Here is a 21,824-nt window from a genome sequence, read left to right on the forward strand (position 1 = left end):
CTGCTGCTGCATCTGCTGCTGCTGTTGCTGCATTTGCTGCTGCATCATTTGCATCATTTGGGCCAGCATCGCAAAATCAAAATTCTGCCCAGGCGCTCCGGATGACGCGGCAAAATTATTCTGCAATGGCTGCGCGGATGCACTTTGCAATGGAGGCTGAGTCCATGGCGCTTGGCTTTCGTTGGCGGGCTGCGCGGATGCGCTTTGCAATGGAGCCGGTGGCCATGGCGCTTGGTTTTCGTTGCCGGGCTGCAAATGATGTTGCCCGGGAACAAAACCACCAGAACGGATCGCAGATGAACGACGCTCGTCCCCTTCCACTGGAAACTCGGATGCACCGCTTCCGTTAACGCTCATCCTTCGCCTTTTTGCCCGTGGACGCGGAATTTTGTCTTCACTGTGTGCACGCTCGTACCAAAAAGTCTTGTGTCTTTAATGCACACGTTCACAAAAAGCGATTTTTTTTTTTTTTTTACTCGTCGCCACTTTTATGTTCTTTCACTTTTATGTTTATCAGTACACGTAAATTACATAATTATCCATAGACTATATTTACTAGAACGATCACGTACACTTTAAAAACAGAGGTCCTTGGCCTAAAACTTAACGGTACATAAAACAGACGCCACGCGCGGCTCGTCCGTGCCCGATCCTCTTCCGATCCCCAGCCGAAGTCAACTGATCGACGGACGCTGCGCATTGACCCCGATGGATAGCAGGAACCCACATCAGCTGATAACGGCGAGTTATCAGTGAGTGGCCCAAAGCTTATCCATCGGGTCAGGTCCTATCACAACAATTATTCTTACTTGCAACTATCGGTAAAGTGGAACGAAACAAGAATCCAAAACAAACGACCACGAGGTCTACCTTCGGCTGGAAAAAAAGGAACTGCAAATAAATTTAATCAAACACAATAAACCCCTGATGAGCAAGTGCTTCCACGGTGGGATATGGTGAACGCTGTGTTCGGTTGTATAAATTTTTTGTAGCTCCATGTTTGACTGTCCGATTTTTACCTCATCCGAACCTGGCACCCGCGAGTTCACCGAAGTGGAGAGATGGCAAAAGTGTAATAAAATTAAATCTCGAAAGCTTCCTGAAACTGACCCTCGTTTGCTAAAGCGGTGCGCCCGGTGGGTAAACGGCCTGCCACGGTATGTGCCAGGTGGTGAAAATTCGTAGCACATTACAGTTGCACACCCGACCGGAAGCAGGAAAGGAACCACACGAGGACCACGTACGGTGAATTTAGTGCCTGTAATTCAAAGTGCCGTCTCCCGGGGAACGCTTACTGCAAACACTCCTGCGCTGCCGAAGCCCGTGGTGTTACTCGATCGGTCCAGTCCGGCAGCATCTCCCGAGCCTTCGGAAGGATTCCTTCGAGGACACCCTGTATCGGTCGGTTCGCTTGTCCCGGAGCGTACGGTTGAGTAACTTTTGCTCCAACTTTCCGCCCTTGTTTGTTTCAGTTTTTCCATCCTACCGGAATCCAACGATGCAACGATGGACCGACACGTTAAGGGTGCACATGGAAAAAGGAAAACAAAACACTCGGTGCTGGAAAACCGGGAGCAACCCTCTCTTCCCTACATCCCGGCACGAGGGAAATAGAAATAAATGTGAAAATCAAATGGAAGTTAATAAAATAAATAACAATTATTGCACCGTTGAACCGTTCCGAAGGCTGAAGAGGATCGTCCACTTCAGCGTCCACAGGGGAAGCGGTGCCGGAGCGTTAGAAGATGCGCCCGAGGGTCGATGTGCATTGCCACTTTTCCGAACTTGTCTTGCCTTCTCGTCATTCCCCTTTATCCACAACTATTTGTTACCATTCGAAGTCCCAATGAATTACCGATACATTCCGGCGCTTGAAAGAAACAAACTTTGATCAAACGGACAAAAAGGCTGCACGGTGCTTCTTTCGTGCAGCGTTCGTTCGTTAAGAGCAACGGAAGGAACTGCGCCGATGGAAAACGACGATGGAGGGTTTGAAATGAAAAATGAATTTTCTCTCCATCGTTCTCTCGCTGCTCGACTTGAGGTAGATCCGTATGTGCTACAAGTGGCCTAAAACGGGTCGTCTCATCCGAAGAGGTACGAAGGGAAGCACTTCGAAAAAACCCCGACCGAGCAAGGCTGGGAATGGAAAATGTGTTCTCACATTTGTGCTCGATTGGCTGTAACAAATTGAATTACGTCTTTGGTTCGTTCGATGACGATTTGGATTTGTTGCAGCAAGGTTTATTTCCTACGAATTCGATTTGACTGAAAAATGGAACCATTAAATTATTATACGGGATAGAAATTTAAAAGCTGTTCGTAAAGACTAATATGTTATCCTGCTTGCACAAATAGAACTCGAATCATACAAAATGTTTGAAGAATAAAACCACAATTTAACTGTATAATTTCACCGGAAATTGTTTTGCAATGCATGCATAATTCAATCAATCCAAGCGAGAACGATTAAAATGAACAAATTTTAAAGAAAAGCAAAACCACGAAGTGTGAAACATAAAACAAAAACCTATTCATGTGTAAGTACTTCCGCGCGTAAATACAGTAAGACATGCCGTATCTCCGAGCCCTAAGATGAACGTCTCGCGAGTCACCCATCAACCATTAAAAGTGAAACACTCCCGGCAAGCGCAGGAAGCCCCAACCGTTCTTTTACGGGCAATTAGTTTACGCTAATTAAACATTGATTGTACGTGCGGCTGCATTTAGATTGGCACATTTATGGTGAAAATTTTTCCCCGAAATAAAAGCGAACAACTTCACCTCATCATCCGGGGCGCCTTCGGCAAACTGCTCTCTTATCATCCGTCGGCTCCAACCGAACGCCGGAACGTAGCCTCAGAACGCGGCAGAAGAATGAACGAAGGCAACACTTGTTCGGGATACAAGTGTTTCTTCGTGGTGTCATCCCTTTTTCTGAACAGGTTTTCCTTCCGAACCAGTGGTGAGCTGAGGGTTCCGTTAAAAAACTTGCCACTTCCGAGGGACGCTCTTCCGTCAAAGGTGGTGAGATGGTGAAGGCGGGGGCCATATTTACGCCACGGCTGGAAGGTTCTGAATGGGGCCTTTAAAGTAGACGGTAGATTGAAGCACTGCAAGATGCCATTACAACCACCGTTTTTCCTTTCCCTTCTTGCTTTCTCTCGCTCTTCTTTTCCCTTTTTCCCACGTCCCAAAGAGGCGCTTCTTATTCATGCGGTGAATGCTGCAGCTAACGAGAAAGGTGCATATCTATACCACATACACACCGGTACGTGTACAACCCCGTGACCGTGACGTACTTTGCACCTTGCGGGATAGTGGGTGAAAAATGGCGACGGGCTGGAATGAAAAAAAAAAAAACGAAATACCGGAGGCCTTTACGTACGGTCATAAAACGACCCGGATTTGTTCATCCGGGCTGGATCGGGCCTTACGCCCGCGTGGAGAAAATTGGTACTTTTTACGATCTTCCGTTTAGAGCCACCGCGGTAGGTTCTTGTCGCCCGATTACCTTCCGCATGGCGGTCGAAGGGTGTCGCGGTTCGTTTGCCACGTGAGTGTGATGTTTGTAACGAAGTTTGTAAGCGAGCTTCCTTTTTTTGCCGTCCCACCATTCAAAGCATACTTTACAGCGTGCGGAAGGTAACAACGTCGACAGCTTGTTGGCGCAAAATGGGTGCTACTTGTTAGTTTCGGTTCGTATCCATCACGGACGCTGTGTGTGTGTGGCTTGCCTTTTTGCCAACACTCAATGCCTCACGAGCGGGAAAAAAATCGGTAAACCAGCCGAAAGATTATCCGCAGCCACATCGCACGTTCTTCCATCGTTTATGTTGAACGGACGCTCGGAAGTGAACTACCCTAGGACACGTCCGCTGCCATCCTCCAAAGCCAACTCTGACCACATTTTCGGGTCATATTTTCCGAGAGCATGATAAATGAAGCCTACCAGCTAGCAGCCGAACCGGAAGCATTGAAGTATGAATTTAATAAACCCCGAGACACTCTTCGGCGGTTTGTGAGGACCTTATTTTTATTTGCGTTTTTCCCTGACTTCGAGGGACTCTTGAACAGATGTTGTGGTGAATCTAGGAGGATGATCGTGTTACTATTGCTACGGAAAATAATGTGTGTATGTTAATTTCATTGCCTGTTCCAACGAACGGGGACGGATTTCAATGGACGTTGTTTTACCCGCTCGAAGTGAGGGTAATGGAAGCAGACGCTTAAGCTGTATACTTGAGAGATTTAACCAACATTTCATGTTTCAACCAAACATCAACCCTTATAACTGAATCGTACGAGTTGTAGCACCATGCACCTCGGGATTTATATTTATTTAAGGTCGAAGATGTTTACACCCCCCCCCCCACCCCTCACCTCCCCCAAAACATTCGGTTAAATTTGCAACACAAACCAAAACACCAGAGCAAAATCACACTCAGTCACCGCAAAAAGTTAACTCGGCATCGTCAAAATTGACCCAAAACCCTTCAACTTTGCTACGTGCTACCGAAAAATGTGTTATTCTACCACCCTTCGACCCCGTTAGCATGAAGCTGGAGTTGCTACGTTGCTTTCGGGCAGTGAAAAATCCTCCCAAACGATCGTTGGTGATTTTTGTCACACGATAATGCGGTCAAAATTTGGAAAATCTACCGGTCGGAAAAGAATTGTCCTTGTGGGAGAGGAACAAGCGACGGGGTACGGAAAGTAAAATTCTACGAACGAGCACTTGACATGAAGGACTGGGCGAAAAGTTTAGAGAACCACAAAACGAGAGATCGAGCCTGAGCTTGAGGCAACGTTTTTGTGCTGGACCAACCTCATGCGTATCAAATGTGATAATCCACAAAGCTTTTTCCCCACAATCCCTTGTACAACTCCTTGCGGGGCGGGTTAATGGTGTGTGCATAATTAACCTTTGCCAAATGTTTGCACAAACAGTCCGTGGAATGTGTTGCATGGACCGGTTTATCCTTTGCTCGGTAGCTATGAACCGGAATCAAATTTGATTATTAGTTTTTGCATATTGTTCGGGACGGATTTGAAGGTTCGGTTTACAACACATCATTTGGTAAAGCGTTGGATTATAAATTGAGATTGTTTGTGACAACTGTATGCTTAGCTTTCCAAAATGTTGCATATTCAAATGTTTAGCTAGCATGAATATTCATTGCTATTGGAATATTCAACACAGAAAAAAGAGTTTTAAAATCATTATTCAATGTACTTTGAAAATTCTACCAGAACTAAGGTCCGACCTGTTCTGAATTAAGGACAAAGCTCAACACTTTTGCGGTCGAACTTGTGCTGTTTTAATTAACATTTTTCTATTCCTTAAGGTCAATTATTTACACAAATATTAAAGTTCCATTTTACAACGAAAACAGCGAACACGGAAAGAACTCTGCTACTTGTTATACTTGAGACTTGGCGTAACGAAACTGAAAACATGCTTAAAATGCCCTCGACGAAGGTTGCACTTGATTGATGAATTGATTAGGTTGTTAATAAAACTACCTCAACATGGGTTGCACTAAATTTAGTGCACCCAGGGTCATTGACTTGTCTTTCGTACAGAGTGCCGTCGATGCACATTCTTAGCAGCACAACGATCGTAGCTAAACTAACACGCTAATGTATTGCTCGTAACTACACAGACCAGTGGCTGGTAACCTAATCACTAGTTTATAATATTTTGACATTTTAATTTTCTCTGCGTAAGTCGACTTCGTTTGTGAACATTTTTGGAAAAACATCTCGAAAAACTAGGTTATTTTTTTCTCGTTTTTTGTAAATTTTTAAAAGAGACTCCAGTTGGGATCCTCGCCTCTTGTTCACATTTGAGCTTAATGGTATCACGGCGGCGAGGGCTTCATTTACTCTTTTACTACTAAAACATAAGAATTAAATAAACATTTTAAATAAACTATTAAGCCACTGTCATAGAAATTGGCAACAACGAGGTTCCATGCATCACAAAATTTTGAAATATTAAAATTACTCTCAATTCTACTGTTGGTATGGTGTTTGACGACCCCTGGTCTAGAAGAAGTTCTTCGCATGCGCGAGCAACTCGCGATTGTGTAACACGTTAAACGCAAAACAAAAACCGGTACAGGGCCAGAGCACGATGGTTGATTGCCCTATCTATGGCCGTTTGTTTGAGTAGGATGAAGCAGACAGAGAACAAACAACCCGCGACCGGTTTGTGTTCCGCCTTGGAGGTGTGCGAGAGCTCTCGAAAATAAAAACAACAAACCCGCGGCCGCGAGCGCGAGAGACTGAGTGCGCCCGGTGCGGCCATCCGAGGCGAGAGATAGATAACGATAATGAGCACGCACTAATGTATCGCATCATTGCATCAACAGATTCATCCGGTCAGGTGGGGGTTCGGGCTGTAAGCCGGGGTCCAACACCGGCTGGCCGATGACGATGCGGTTTCTCCTCTCGTACGAAGTCGTAAACGGCTCAGTCGGTTGTCGTGGTGCTGGTACGCGGGGGCTATATTGCCTCAACAGTCAGTAGCCTTTAGGCTTTCAAGACGAGAGTTTGAAGTGCCTTCGCGATAGTCGGTTCAGTGAAGATTCACGCGAAGACAATTCAACCCTCGACCCATAAATAAGCAAAGGGGTCAGAGCGATCCACGTGACGATCGTTCACAACAGTGGCTGTGATAACCTATGATCGTTTGATTTGTTGTGTCAAAGGTTTTTAGGGTAGGTGTATCAAAACGAGCGTGAAGGTAGAAACAACCAGGTCAGCCGAACCCGTTTCGAAAGCCAAACCTGTTCACCGAAGCGTCCCACCAGACCAGTCATGTCGGAGCTTCAGACGATCGTGCACGGTGTGTTGGTGTTTCTGGTGTTTGCCCCGTTTCTGCACTGGCTCATGAAACGATGGCAGCTGAGCAAGATCTACGATGTTATACCCGGCCCGAAGGCGTACCCGTTGGTCGGAACGATGTACTCGTTTTTCGGCAAGAAGCATCATGGTAAGCCGCAGTGGATGAATGTTTAAAAGGTTTTGTTGGGTTAAATAGTAACACCCTTGATCGTTATCTGCAGTGCAAAGCTCGTAAAGTAAAGTGCAAAGTACAAAAATTAATATGACATACAGTTAAGATAAGATTGCTCAACTGGATGATCATAGCTACAGTGCTGTAAAGTAACCGAACAAAACATAGATACCTGCATTAGGATCACTACTGGATTGAATTTTATGTGGAAAAACGATGCGTTTTCAATGAAACATTTCAATGCCCGAAATTTTACATCACATAGAAATACAATCTTGTGAGTTTCTGATTCATTTTATCAAAAATTAGTGTTTATTTCCTAAAAAACTGAGTCGATGTAATAACTGCAAATTGTATACTTAAATCCCAAATTGAAATTCTATTCAAAATTCTGTGATTCCATTCAATTTTATCACTTTCAAAAATATAAGATGATGTAACAGAGTTGTTCCCTAAGAAGTTAGAACAAAAGGTTCCAAAGCAGAAAATACTAATCAAAAGATTTGAACTGGCATTCTTTAAGATAGAGCTTAAAAGCGATTTAAAAAAACGTTTTAGTACCTTCAAATTTTAAGCAGATGAACTACGGTGGAAGTAAGAGACGGTTATTTTCAGAACTGATCTTGAAACACTAACCATATTCAGATGGCTAAACATAGTTGAAGAATCAGCATAACACAAAGACAACGATTGTAAAGGTATTTTGTCTTTTGAAAAAGTTTATAAATTTAGTAAACTCTACATTTCTGCGTGCAAATTTATTAAAAAAGCAAAAGCTACTTTTAAGACTTTAAAATTTTAAAGACAAATGCCTCTTATCGTTGCAAACCTAGCCAAGCAATGCGCCAGTAAAGTTATTCACCATTGGCCACTTATCGTGTTGAACGTGTTTGCGAGAAAAAACTTAATTCCCACGTTCAAAGTCATATGGAGCAAAGGTTGCCGCACATTATCTGGTAGATTACGACGTATCTAGTTGAAGCTACACCAGCAATTACCTTTTAATTACGCTGTAGCACCATATCTATGGCGTTAAAACAGGTTACTCATCATTTCAATCTACTGACAACACTGTTTCTTGGTACAAAGAAGTTGTAATGTTAGCGATAAAGCACCGGTACGTTGCTCAATGCATAATTTCAAATACTTCTGTTTCCAACCATCCACCCGAATGTGTTTCACTTACGAGTTACCATTTGTCATCCCGCTTTTGCAGAGATTTTCTACGTGCTCGACGCGAGAACGCGCGCCTACCCGGACATCCATCGCGTCTGGACGGCGCTGGTGCCCGAGGTGCGGATCAGCAAGGCGGAGTACGTCGAGCAGGTGATCAGCTCCAGCAAGCACATCGAAAAGGCCACCATGTATCGCTTCCTGCACGACTGGCTCGGCGAAGGCCTGCTCACCTCCAAAGGTACGATGTCCTTGATTCGGTGGCGAAAAACCGTTTTCCAGCCAAACCCATAGTCCATAATGTTTGACATTTTTCTTTCCATCCCACTTCTTACCCGAAATGTCCGGTTCGTGTCTGGAAATGGTTTTGATTCTTCCCTGGTGCCTGTGGACGCAACAGGTGAGCGCTGGTTCCAGCACCGTAAGCTCATCACGCCGACCTTCCACTTCAACATTCTGGATGGATTCTGTGACGTGTTCGCGGAGAACAGCGCGGAGATGGTGGAGCTGCTGCAGCCCCACGCCGACACCGGCAAACCGGTCAACGTGTACCCGTTCATCGCGAAGCTAGCGCTGGACATTATTTGCGGTAAGTGCGCCTCCCCCGACACCCGGTTTACGACAAGACGGATTGTGCGGGCGCCATGGATTACCGATTGGACCGGTGCCAACGGCAACCCGGGCCTACCAGGGTTGTCATGTCCTCTGCCGGTGCTCACGATGTATGATGATGTATGCGCGAGCTCCAAACGGAGGAGGAATCCCTTGTCGACACGGTCTTTAATGGATTGTTGTGGTCGTTTTTCATCCCCATTCTTCTTCTTTCCATCAAACACAACGCTGGTCTCCCGAAAACGGATGTCACAGAAACGGCAATGGGTGTGAAGGTGAACGCCCAGAGCGAAGGTGAGGACAACGTCTACGTCAAGGCGGTCTACGAGTAAGTACCGGGACATTCCGGGACGCTGCGGCTTAAGGTTGCTTATCCCAGATACCCAGAATCCTCCAATAAGCGCCATTCCATGTCCTTCCTTTGCAGGCTAAGCAGACTGTTCGTTGAGCGTATGGTTCGCCCTTGGCTGCACGTGAACTTTATCTGGAATCGGTCACGATTTGCGAAGCGGTACGCACACGCCCTTAGCACGGTGCACAACTACACCCGGGAGGTAGGTACTCAAGTGGTTCAATAGGATTGTACCAAACGCTTGTTAATTGCAACTAGACTAGTGTTCGTTTCTTGAGTCCTCTTCAGTGTTGTTCTCTGGAGAGCAGCATCATAATGTCAATAAGAACATCTCTTAGTTTCAAATGATAAGCAAGTGGTATTAGGCTACGCGAAAACTTGAACAAATAGTTGCAATCATGCAGACACTCTTCAAATTCCGGAATATGTTTGTCAACGTTGTTTTACAAAAAAGAATTGGATTTGCAATTCTTGCATTCTTGTTGTGAAGACAAAAACTAAAGTCTAACTAACTTTAAAAACTAACTAAGAACCAGCTTATGTGGAGCGCACTGGTGTCAATATTTGGCCAAATACTCCAATTTTTCAAACTCTGTTTTTCTTAGTCTGTATGGAGTTGGGGGAACATTTCCTTATTTTATAGAAATGGTCTACTTCGTATTGGAATTACAGATACTCAAAATATATCAAATCTTTATAAATAAGATCTGATTACAAACTGATTACGAATGGCCCTCCTATATGACCTATTTTTTCCACAATTTTGAATGACGTGTGAAAGAGTCATGCTAAAAATCGTCATTGACGTATCAATTTGAGAGCTTCAATGTCGATTTTATATTTGTTGGTAGCAGAAGACATGCAGAGAATCGATGTTTTGCCATTTTTGTTTATTTCTCGTTAAAAGAAATTGTTCGCTCCCTCACCTCAGCTTAATGCCTGTTCCAACGTTCTCCCGAGCAACCTACAATCAATGGTCAGCTTTATCGATCGGCGCTTGTAACCGTTCGCATTATGTAACAGAAAAGTGCCCGATGAGACTTTTCCGCCCGACAAAGGGGAAATTAAAGTACTCGAGACCATCGTTTGCGCCGTTTAATTGCATGGCTTGTACGACGCTGTGTGCCAATCAGGTGCTTACAGTTCAGAGCACCAGCAGCAGCAGCAGCAGGTGGCCGACCGCGTCCATTTCGTAACGTTCCGTCCACCTTCCGGAAGGTGCCAGCTGTTGTGCAACCACATTAATTGTCAGTCAACATTCTCGCCCCGGTTAGCACCGGTTTTCCCGGGGCGCTTTCTTCAAAGCGCAATAGAATTTCGCTGCAGTTTCGCGTGGATCCCGTTGGTGGAATCGTTTGTGCTCCCAAATGCTTCCCAACCCCCCCTCCTCCTCCCTCAGAGGGTTCATTTCCTTTCCCCCGTTCGTCGACGTCGATCCTGGAGCATGCAATCACTGTAATGCCATCAATTACCGAAAGCACCTTGCAACCGGATTGCAATCACCGTAGCTCGTCCGTTTGTGTGTGTGTGCGCGTCCTTTTGTGCATATTCCGGCATCCTTGTCCCGGCACGATGTCCTTCGAGGGTGTGCCCACGCTCTCTCCCAGCTCTCTGCTGTCATTCGCTTTCGCTTCGATTGCAATCGCCCGGTCCGTACTTGCCTTCGCCGTTTCCGGTGCACATTTTGCCGCTGTTCAATGAAGCACTGTCGGGCCCCCGGGATCGGACAATGGTCCACAGCAACAACGGTCCGGGAGTTTCTTTTCTTTCCGCATCGCTACGGCCAGTTGCATTCCTTTGTACCGTTTCGCAACTGGTGCTTTTCCGTTAGTTTTCCGCCCGCTATCTAACGAACCCCATCGTTGGCTCGATCGGCGATTGACAATTTCACGATATCTCACCGTCCGACCCCTCGCGTAGAAGATTTCCTCCTTGACATACTTTGTTTCGTGGTGAATAAAAATGAATAAATAAAGCAACCCTGCCCCCACGATTCCAGGTCATCCGGGACCGGAAGGCAGCGCTCGAGACGAAGCAGAGCACCGGCGAGGACGGGGAAACGTTTGGCCGCAAGAAACGGTTGGCGTTCCTCGATCTGCTGCTGGAGGGCAATCAGGCGAGCAAACTGCTGACCGATGAGGACGTCCGCGAAGAGGTGGACACTTTCATGTTCGAGGTAAGTAACGACGATCGGGAGGATGGAGGCGCCACAAATCGCCTGAATCGATGATGAGGCCATCGCTCCCGTCGGTGGTTGCCTTGGGGAAATCAATGGAAAGCAATTAGTAGAGTGTAAAATTAATTTACACTGTAAGTTTTCCATAGTTACCAACCATCGTTTGAAACTGAAAACTGTTCAATTTTAAACAGAATACATCCAATGCAACAAAGTATACTATTTTAGGTCAACAAATATTTTTAAACGACATTTGTTGTCTAGAAATATTGAAAAATGAAACTTAAATGTTGCTTGTAGGTTGCATTTTCGTTTATTTGTCCATTGCTTCACAATTTAATTTTGAACCATGCTTTAATTTTTGTTCGATTCTGTTTAAACACATTTTAAAATGGAAAACATCGTTATAAAGGGAAAGTTTGTATTTATTTGTAAAAGGAATCAATACAGATAAGCATACACATACAATTTCACACAACAAAATCAATATGCCAATCGAGCGTTCGCTGCGCGTGGAGAAATGATTTCGTTTTGCTGCAGGTTATTGTTTCACCTTCTGTCGAAACTCGCCCACCACATGCTGTGTTGCCTTTTGCCGAACAAACAAACAAACAAACAAACAAACAAACAAGACTCCACCCGTTACCAAGTCCAGCAGAAAACGAGAGAGAGGGAAAAAAAGAAACAAATATAAACCACCCCCCGAAAACAGGGCCATCGTTCAACATGGTAACGGTATCATTGCCAATTTGTTGTCCAATTTTCCACCCGGTAGCTTCGTTCGGCCCGGGCCTGCTGCCGGACGGACACACCGAAACACCGAAACACCGAAACACCGACGCCGGGGTAGATCCGTAAAATTACACCTCAGCGACCATTCGATCATAATGCACGCAAGCGGAGGCCAGTGTGGTTGTATTTTTCTGTGTGTGTGTGTGGGTGTCTTTTCCTACGCCCGGCGGAAGGATTCAGCGGGAGGCGCAAAAGCAATGGACGGCACCGGTTACAGCGTACCCAATTTGTTCTCTTCGACAGGGACACGACACGACGACAGCTGGCATCAGCTGGGTGCTGTTTCTGCTCGCGCTCCATCCGGACATCCAGGATCGGGTGTGGGAGGAAATTGAGTCCATTTTCCCGGACGGCAGCGACCGGCCGGCGACGATGCAGGACCTGAACGAGATGAAGCTGCTCGAGCGGTGCATCAAGGAGTCGCTCCGGCTCTACCCGTCGGTGTCCTTCTTCGGCCGGACGCTCAGCGACGACGTTCAGCTCGGCGGGTACCACGTGCCGGCGAAGACCATCGTCGGCATCCACGCGTACCACGTGCACCGTGACGAAAGGTGAGGACAGCGGGAAGTGGACCGAGATGCGAGAAAAAACGAAAAACTAAATTACCTCCAGGGGTCACGATGCCGATCCGTTCGATTGATTTGTTTGGTCCGTTCATGACTCGCAGATTCTATCCCGACGCGGAGCGCTTCGATCCGGATCGGTTTCTGCCGGAAAACACGGAAAACCGCCACCCGTACGCGTACATCCCGTTCAGTGCGGGACCGCGGAACTGCATCGGCCAGAAGTTCGCCCTGCTCGAGGAGAAGAGCATCGTGTCGGGCGTCCTGCGACGGTTCCGGCTGCGGTCGGCCCGAACACGCGAGGAGCAGACCATCATGCACGAGCTTATCACTCGCCCCAAGGATGGCATCCTGCTGTACCTGGAGTCCCGCAAATGAGCGGGTCTTGGGCCGGTTCTTCCGGTCCATTCTTTTGACCACTGCGGACGGTGTGGGATTTCCGAGAGCGATGTTTGTGCGGTCGCGGTCGGCTTGGATTTCCTGTGATGCAGCAACGGTTGGTTGGTCGGAATTATGTAAATTATTATGTTTGCAGTCTAGCAGGTTTGAGGTACGCCTCGTACTATAGCTGCGTTAGATCCACATATTTCTCAAGCGGAGCTTTTATTTGCACCAAAAAAGCTGAAAATTAATAATGCATCCAATTTCCTAACTTAACAACTAACGAGCTTAGCAAACTTTGGATTCAATTTCAAAATGCACATTTAACATAACTCTTTTGAAAGAGGCTTGTTCGTGATTTCATATTCTTAAAACTAGCCAAGTAAAATAAATTAAAATAATCAAAACTACGGTATAACGCATTGTTTTCTTAGTTGGCATTTAAAACCAATACTTATTCCCACAAAGCAAATATGAACCCAAAATTTTCCCAGAAGTGCCTTCGACGCACCCTAACTTGAACCGACCCCTTATCGGCGATCGACGAAAGTTTTCGTCCGGCGACGAGCGAACAACAAAACTTCATTTATCATTGTGCGCTCAATTCCACTCAATTGCGCGCACGCCGAATTTTCGGCAATTGATGGAAAACTGAATTTTCTTCGCCCGACCCGTACGACGCCGAACACCGAATTTGGTACGCTCCATTTGAAGGTGAACATTTGTTTCATTTTCCCTGCACTACGCCCCCCTGGGTGCGGCGGGGGGGGGGGGGGGGGAGGGGGGGGAGTTTTGTAAAATTGTAGGGCCATTTTTCCTGGTAAAAGTTTTGTGTTGATGTGATGCTTTCTATTTCTTGTTTTTTTCTAGCTTGCATTTGCTGCTTACCCGAAATACGATCCATTAGGCAAATAGATTTCAAATGAGACGGCGTTAAACTTTGATCATTTGGGCCCATTCGGGGGTGGGTTGTGCAAAGTCGATTAGGGGTTGGATATGGGAAAACTCTGCCCCGGGTGCCACAGATAAATGGTGCTATCGTTTATCAACCGGGGGTCGCTGCCAAATACATTTACCTATAGGCATATGATACTATCGAAGTACGCCTAGAGCTTTTTGAAAAACAAAATGAAATAAACGCAAAAGTATGATAAATAAATATACTATTGATCTCACATGGTTGTTTGTAGACGCTTCAGTGGCGTTCTGATAAGTGGCACTGTGTGTTTGAATCGTAATAAAATGTTTACATCAAACGAAAACCATGTTTGCATAGTTAATTAAACGTTCCACATAACTGCGAGAGTGTTTCAAACAGTTTTGGACTGCATTTTAATCGTGTTTATTTAGCTTCACGTACAAAAACCATCACGCAATTTGCCCGAGAAGGTGGTCATGCATCCGAATAAGTTTATATTTCAATGATGAACCGTACCATGCACGATGGTAAGCTGCATAATGCATTGGGGGGCAGCAGCCACAGCATCAGGACCACACAAACGCGGGTGATGTTTTCAACACCACATCACCTCCACACCGGACGATAAGACCCTGGATGGAAATGGTCCGCTAGAAATTCTTGTGAGTGCCACTCCCGCAAAAGCTGGAAGAAAACCTTCAGGAACATCGCCACCAAAGGAACCTCCAGGAAACCAAACAACACACGCAGAGTCGGAGCAGTGCAACGAACAACACCGCGCCATGATTACAAATGTTGCACTCGTGCATCCGCCCGAAAGCCCTCCACTGAAGGACAGGTGTCTTCGTGCTTGCGTCGAGCAGGGCGGTCGTGTGGCAAAATATTGTGCTTGAAAGTAAATTCAATTTGGCTGCTAAGAGAGGAACCACTCCACCCCGAGTGCGGAGAAAGAAGCTTGCTGCAGCTGCTGCACCTGAAGAGATAAATAACAGGAACACACAGAAATGGCACACAAAGACAAAAAAATAGAAAACACACCAGAGATAAACCATTTCCTCGGGATCAACGAGAGCGAGCGACGAGGGGATAGACCGAACGCAAACAGACCGGGTAAGCTCTCACAAACTAACGCAGAAACATCTTCTCGACCCGAAACGAAGATAAACTCCACACAAAAACGGCAAGCTTCGGGGCGCTTTTCCGCTGACGGAATAATAAAAACGGGAAGGCTGCGGCGCGGGGGAACGTGTCCCATGCTGCGCTTTGTTTTGCGCCAACCACAGCTGCCGGTGTCCAGTGGACCATTTTCCCATCGTTTGTCTTTGCCCTGGCCAGCACCTTCAGCTTGTTGTCCGGTGCAGCAAACGCACGGAACGAAAAAAAGGGAGAAATTCAACACACAAATAAGTTTGGTTGATTTTGCAGATCCCTTTCCTCGAGTGAACCCGAGGGAGGGAGGGCACTGGTTGCGGTCAAAACTGCGGGGTGAGCTGGGAATTGGATTGACTTATTCCGAAAACAGTATCATTTACATGCGGCGTAATCCGCAGAAGCGCATCTTGTTGCATAGAAATGAGCTGTTTATGAAACGGTGCATGGTGCAATTTTCCCCCCCAAGGTGCGGACATACGGTGCAACAATTCATTCACGGTGCAACGCGGCAAGATGTTTTGGTCCATTTCGTTGGAATTTATTATGGAATTACGTTGGCATTATTTATAACCGTTTTTCATTTCATTTAGTGTCGTTGAAAGCAAAACGGTTTCTGTTGGACAAATAATGTTGAATTCACTGGAAACTGACCTCTCGATTGCTGTGCGGTATTATTTGCCAACAAAACGTTTCAAAGTGCACACGATAAGGCAAGCACTCAACCTCATTACTCTTGAGATGGAAATGTCTCTTCAATTTCCGGCCTGTTTTGCTCATTTCACCATCGTTTCTCACCATCGCTTCCGCCTTTCCACTGCTTCATACCGAGAAAAGCAGGTTTCGCTGCCGGAATGAACAGCTTTTTCCTCAATTCATCCCCGGAATTGGACTTTTCACTTGCAGGCAAGGACACTCGCCGAACGCCGCTACGATTGTTGTCTCCTGCTGTTAATTCCTTTCTCGTCCGCTACCGAAGTGCACTCGATGTCCACCTTCCGGTGCAGGAGTTTTCCAGCTCGCTCTGGACTGCTTTGTAGCAGAAAAACAAACCTCAAAGCAATTCCTTCTCCACGTGTGAACTTTTGTCGGCGTGTGTGTGTGTGTGTGTGTGTGTATGTGTTCGTTCTGTGCTCTATTGTCTTCTAAGAAACTTTCACGCTTTCGCAGCAAAGACAACCGGCCCAAGCCAGGAAGTAAATCGGATGCTCGAGACAACCATTCCCATCCTATTTGCCCACTGCTGGAGAGCCCTGCCCCTTTTCCTTCCCCGTGCCACCCACCCCTTTCCCGCCACCCCCGAGACACAAAGAAAGCCGGAATCCTAAATTCGGAATGCATTGTAAGGGAAACAAAAGGCCGGAAGATAGTTTCACTATCATGTGGAATGTGTACGAACTGGGAGGAGGGGAAATCGAGGAGAATTTTGTTGGGAAAAAGTGTCGGCACGGGAAAGAGCCCGTGCTGGGAAAATCTGCAGAAATCTGAAGAAAATCATTCGATGGAAGCCGACTCCCGGTCGGTTGGTCGGTGCTTTTCCTGCGGGCCTGAGATTCTTTCCCCATTTGCACGTCCAACCCCACCGTTGGATGGGACGATAGTTTTGTCATAGTTCTTTTGTCCCCGGGAAAACTTCCCGCAAACCATATTCACACAAACTGGACCGGGCACGTGATAATGGGGTGGAACCGTCTCCGGGTTGGCTTCCATTTCCCGACGCCATTGCCTCGGGCACGAAAAACTTCCCGGATAAACTATTCAAGTGTGAAGAAACTTTCGATTCTTGAAGCAGCTTTGCATTCATTGCTATGTTCATCGGGTAGGTGGAAAAACCAGCTCTAATCCTTCCTTCCCATGCATGCAAAGTGTGCCGTTACTGAGTGGTTTTTATTCTTGAGTTTACCCATCTGTCATCTTCCCACGCCAACATTCGTTCTTAAATTAATCGTTGTACTGTGGATGGTTTCTTAAAGTAAATTCATGTGGATTTACTTCAAACATGTTTATTTTTAGAAACGGATTAGTTAAGTCTTCCTCCAACCTGGAATTATAGCCTACTACTTCTTTTTTCTTTTAATTAAAACGTTTTCAAATAACACACATCACATGACAAAACTGTCGTCCTCCATGGATCAATCACAATCACTATGACAATCGGTTTCGAAAAAGTACCATTCACTACATTCCATTGTTTTGATAGGGTTTTGCTTTCATACACACTCTTAAATGGAGGCGCATGGTGTCCGGTACACTCGTGTGCTATTATTCGACAAAATCCGGCTACAACAATGGTGTCGATCACCACGTCAACGAACTAGCTTCCACGGCGATCTTTACAAACTGCTAAATCGGCTCAATTGTGTTAGCTTAGCTGTTGTCCAACGGCAAACCGCAGCGTGGAACGCAACCGACAGCGTAAAGTTTGGACAAAAGCGTTGATGTTGTGGGGTTTTTTTGTGAAGCATCGAGTTCGAACGTTGCGCAACGCGGTTTCATAGAAAATGGTGAATACTTTCAGGTAAACTGATCTTTTCAACACGGTTTGCAGAAAAGCGAAAAAGGATCTCCTTTTTTCATTTGATTTATTTTTCCACGTATGCTCTCGAATGGAGTAGCTTGTCAAAAAGTTCACGATTTATCTGGAGCAATGTTCTTTTTTTATGAAGGTAATAGTTTTTTTAAATGAAAATGAAAACTTTACGTTTTTGTAAAATAATTGACAGTTGTTTGAAAGCTACCTCATGAAAACGTTTTCTTGAAATCGTAATCAGTTCTTTAATTCTTTTTACTCGTATGCTTTCTGAAATTATTTTGGAATCAAATTGGTAGTCATTTTGTGTACTTTTAGCGATTGAAACACATCAGATATCATACCAGAAATGCTACCACATAAAGCAATGATTTTGCTCCCTCCAGCAATGTTCATTTATTCAATCACTGTTCCCGAAAAATCAGCTTAAGCTTGACGATGGAACACACGGCACGTAACGAGGCAAACGGGAAACAGGAATTTCAAATACTTCTCATCATTTGCAATGGTTCTTGTCTTGCGTTTCTCGCTTTTGATCATTAATTTCAATGAATTCATCGCTTGAAATTATTTGTTCGGCTTTGTGCTGCCATATTACACAATCCGGAATACCAATACGTAACCGACACTGGAAGCATTTTTTTTTACCACATTTGACAATTGATTGCCCCTCTGGCGTGACCGATCGGCGAAACCAATCACGCGTGCGAATCTGTTTCCGGGACTTTTGCCATTTCAATCGGACGTACGTCTTCCCGACGCGTAATTTCTGCTTTATTTACGTCGATAATTCCGTGCGTTTGACAATTTATTTCCGCTACCAATGCGACAGGAGGTTCTTTTCTACCAGCTGAAAGTCCGTATATGAAATACTTCGTACATCGCCAAGGCTGTGGGAATTAGGGCCAAAAGCAAAACACATCGCACCAGAACCCTGTACCGACAAAACAGAGCCATAAACGGGGGCAAGAATATTCGGTGATTTAGTGCGGGATTTTTCGATTTATTTCATTGCGCCGAGGCGGCCTCACCGAGGGTTTGTTTTACTTCCGGCTGCACGCCGTTTACGTTGTGTTTTATTATGCACTGATAAAATTATGCTGCCCCAAACACGGTACATTTATTTCGACTGCCGCTTCCGCAGCCCCATCGCGTGGAATTCCTTGAGGAAACATTCCGATGATAAGACCTTTCCGGGACTTCAAAGCACGGAACAAGAACCCGCCTGGATGGCCTCTCGTTTCACTGCTTTACGCATCTTGTTCTTTTGTCTTCTTTACGGTTTGCGAAAGGTTTTGTTGTGCGCCGCGTTTTATGATTATCTCAAATTCGGACGCATTCATAAAAAAATTATCCTCCAACAAATGAACCCTCGGGGACCGGAGCCTGGGAGCCGTTACGGCGGGCGGAAAGTTTTTCCTCTCTCCAGTTAATCCTTCCGTTGGCGGCTCCGGCTCCGGCGGAAAACATGACATTATACGATCGCGGGCAAATAAACTGCCGCTCCAAATGGCCATAATCAAATGGCGAATGTGTTCCCGGGCAGGTTTTGATGGCAACGGGCGCATCCACTGGGCACACGGGAAGCACGAGCGAGTGGATGAGTTTTGGAGTGGATCGCTACCGCAAATGCATTTCCGTGGGAAACAATTTATATGAAAATTGGCGGATCGCCCCATGGGATAATGCTGGATGCTATCAGGTGGCTCGCGCTTCCTATGCAAAAGGTTTATGAATTTATACCGAATTGATGAGCGACGGCAAAGTGTTTCGATAGAAATTGTAGATTAAACCGTGTGCTGTATATGGAAACCATTTTTCAATGATAAATATTTCAAAAGGGAAGGTTTTTTACAGTGCATCAATTTCTAAATTAATTTTCTGCAAAGAGGAATAATAAAAATGTATAAATTTTAAAATAATAAATTTAGTAATTATTCAGAGAAGAGATTAATTTGTAATTGCTTTTACTTTAAGCCTATATAGTCATTTATTCAATTTTGAAATTAAATAAAAAAGAAAGGTTTTACAAGATTTAAAAAATATTAACGAAAATATGAATTTCCAAAAACATCCAAATGTTGGTGTACTATTTCCTTTAATATTAAAAGACCGTTTTCGTCAAAAAGCTGAATCAAAGGCCGCGAAAAACGTTCATATCAGATTCCGGCATTCCGCTGTCTTCATTTCAAACCATCCCACGGATTGTCCTTCCACATTCGGTGCACGTATTATGCACGTTCCCAAACCAAAGCGACCGGAGCCGCGATGCACTTTCCACGGAGGAGGAATCGCATTACACTCGGTTCAATTCCTCAGCATAACATATGAAATCTCGATCCGAACGAAACTGGATCTGCAAGTGAGCAAAAAGGTCTTGACAGTTGGAAGGGGAAGGAACACGGAGTGGGGGGGGCCAAAACAGGGCACCATTTTCCAATGCTTTACCACAAACGAGTGGCAGCTCGATGGAAAAGCACATTCCTTTCGATGCCAAATACCGAGCGGTTCAAAAAGCGAACTCTTTCCTTTGCCTTGCGTATCTCTTCCTTCGACTTCATGCCTTTTTTCGTGGTTTGTGAGCGCCTCCCCTGAAATGGATGGACGGATTTAGACAGGGAGGACTAATCCGCTGATGCTTTGCCCGTTGCGAACGCACTTCAATAAATGCAATAGCAAACGGAGAACTTCACACAACGCATTTTCCGCCCCTTTGATCCCCGATGCCGAGGTTCGTTCATCGATCCCTCGTTCGGTCGGATGGAGTCACGACGGTTCTGGGAAGGTGGTGGGGTTCGATACGTGCAGACTCGCGGAAGACTTGTGTGTCCTGCGAAAGTCGGTATCGGGAGGAAATGATTTGAAATCCATCAACCCAACGCCGGCCGGATGTTCGCGGATCGCTTGATAACACGTTCGGTTCCATCTGTGCAAATATTGAATCCTCCATTTGGGAGGAAAGTTCTATGCGAAACACGAGCCGTCGAGTTCTGAGCCAGACCGGGAGAAACTCTTTCGTGCGCCGACAACACCATTGCTTCATTGTGAGGTATATTCGACTCACTTTAAGGCGGAATGGAAAAGATTGCGGGAAGGAAAATACAGGGAAATCGATCGCACTCACAAAATTTAAATTCAAATGCAATAAAAAAGCGGCTAAGATCTGATACAAGACATTCAATCCCAATTGCTTCAGGGACAGTGATGTCGAAACGTCGGTAGATTATGATATTATCGATAATTCTTCTCTGGAGAAAACTTTATGGCAAATCATGGATAATTTGTTATTTCTGTAAAATGATAAACACAATAATATGTTTTTCCATGGAAAACGTCAATCAAAAGTCGATGGCCAACCAGTTCCTTCCATTGACCATTATAGTTGCTATCGTTTGGCTTCTCGCAACTCAACAGTTTTAAGGCTTCGACGCCTCCTGAATAGCAAACCAATCCAAAGTGATCATACCATTTTCCTATTTACCTCCATCGTGGTGCTTTCCAAATGGAATGTTTCGTTTTCCGGTGAAAATAAAACGCCAGTGCTTCCGTACCGTAGGTTGTCATAATATTTGTCTCAATCCTTCCATCCTGGCATTCGAGGGATCTTACATACAGCCGACAAAACACAATCCACTCCGACTTCATCGTCCCTCTTGCCGTCTGCCGCTCATCCGCTCGCTGGATATCATTTACATTTTTATGGATTTTATTCAAATCTTTTACCGCTTCCCGGGGGCTAGAAATGGAAATGCTGATTGTGATATTTTGTGCGCTCCGTTCGATTGATGTCCCGTGGAAGCGAAATTCGTCTGCCTTTCGTGCGGTGTATGATTTTTTCTTCTTTCCTTCGAGGGTACGATTTCAAAAGGATTGAATCCGGTTGGTTCCCACCAGTCCGGAAGAGTATTTTGATGCTACGGGAAAGCGTGGTAGGAGAGATTCTTTTATTTGCTCCAAGGAAGAATATGGTAAATTTGTTCTCCCTTCCCGTCGGCTGGAATGGAAACATGGGAAGCTCGTCATTGGAAAACTTCACCCGAACTGGTTGGGGACTGTAGTAATGTGCATACATCAATTACATTTTATTGTGCATTTAGACGACGGAAGTCCTTAAAAAAGTTTATCTATAAGTCTGCCTTTGAAAGTGTTTTAT

At 45.4% G+C, this 21,824-nt stretch overlaps 1 protein-coding gene across 1 annotated transcript; it reads left to right on the forward strand.

Annotated features, from left to right (window-relative positions):
• The first annotated feature begins 6,825 nt into the window (after positions 1–6,825).
• Positions 6,826–13,070, forward strand: LOC131266085 (cytochrome P450 4C1-like). The gene is made up of 8 exons (XM_058268439.1): positions 6,826–7,000; positions 8,241–8,438; positions 8,598–8,786; positions 9,065–9,137; positions 9,237–9,363; positions 11,161–11,337; positions 12,373–12,680; positions 12,797–13,070. The coding sequence occupies exons 1-8, from the start codon at positions 6,826–6,828 to the stop codon at positions 13,068–13,070; spliced, it is 1,521 nt and encodes a 506-aa protein (XP_058124422.1).
• The last annotated feature ends 8,754 nt before the right edge of the window (positions 13,071–21,824 follow it).

The sequence above is a fragment of the Anopheles coustani genome, chromosome 2, assembly GCF_943734705.1.
Source record: "Anopheles coustani chromosome 2, idAnoCousDA_361_x.2, whole genome shotgun sequence".
NCBI lineage: Eukaryota > Metazoa > Arthropoda > Insecta > Diptera > Culicidae > Anopheles > Anopheles coustani.

Bases quoted from the DNA above. Each gene is read 5' to 3' on its own strand.
- LOC131266085 (XM_058268439.1), top strand. From the start codon at position 6,826: ATGTCGGAGCTTCAGACGATCGTGCACGGTGTGTTGGTGTTTCTGGTG. The intron at 9,364-11,160 runs GTAGGTACTCAA...CCACGATTCCAG, and splicing joins TGCACAACTACACCCGGGAG to GTCATCCGGGACCGGAAGGC. The intron at 11,338-12,372 runs GTAAGTAACGAC...TCTCTTCGACAG, and splicing joins TGGACACTTTCATGTTCGAG to GGACACGACACGACGACAGC.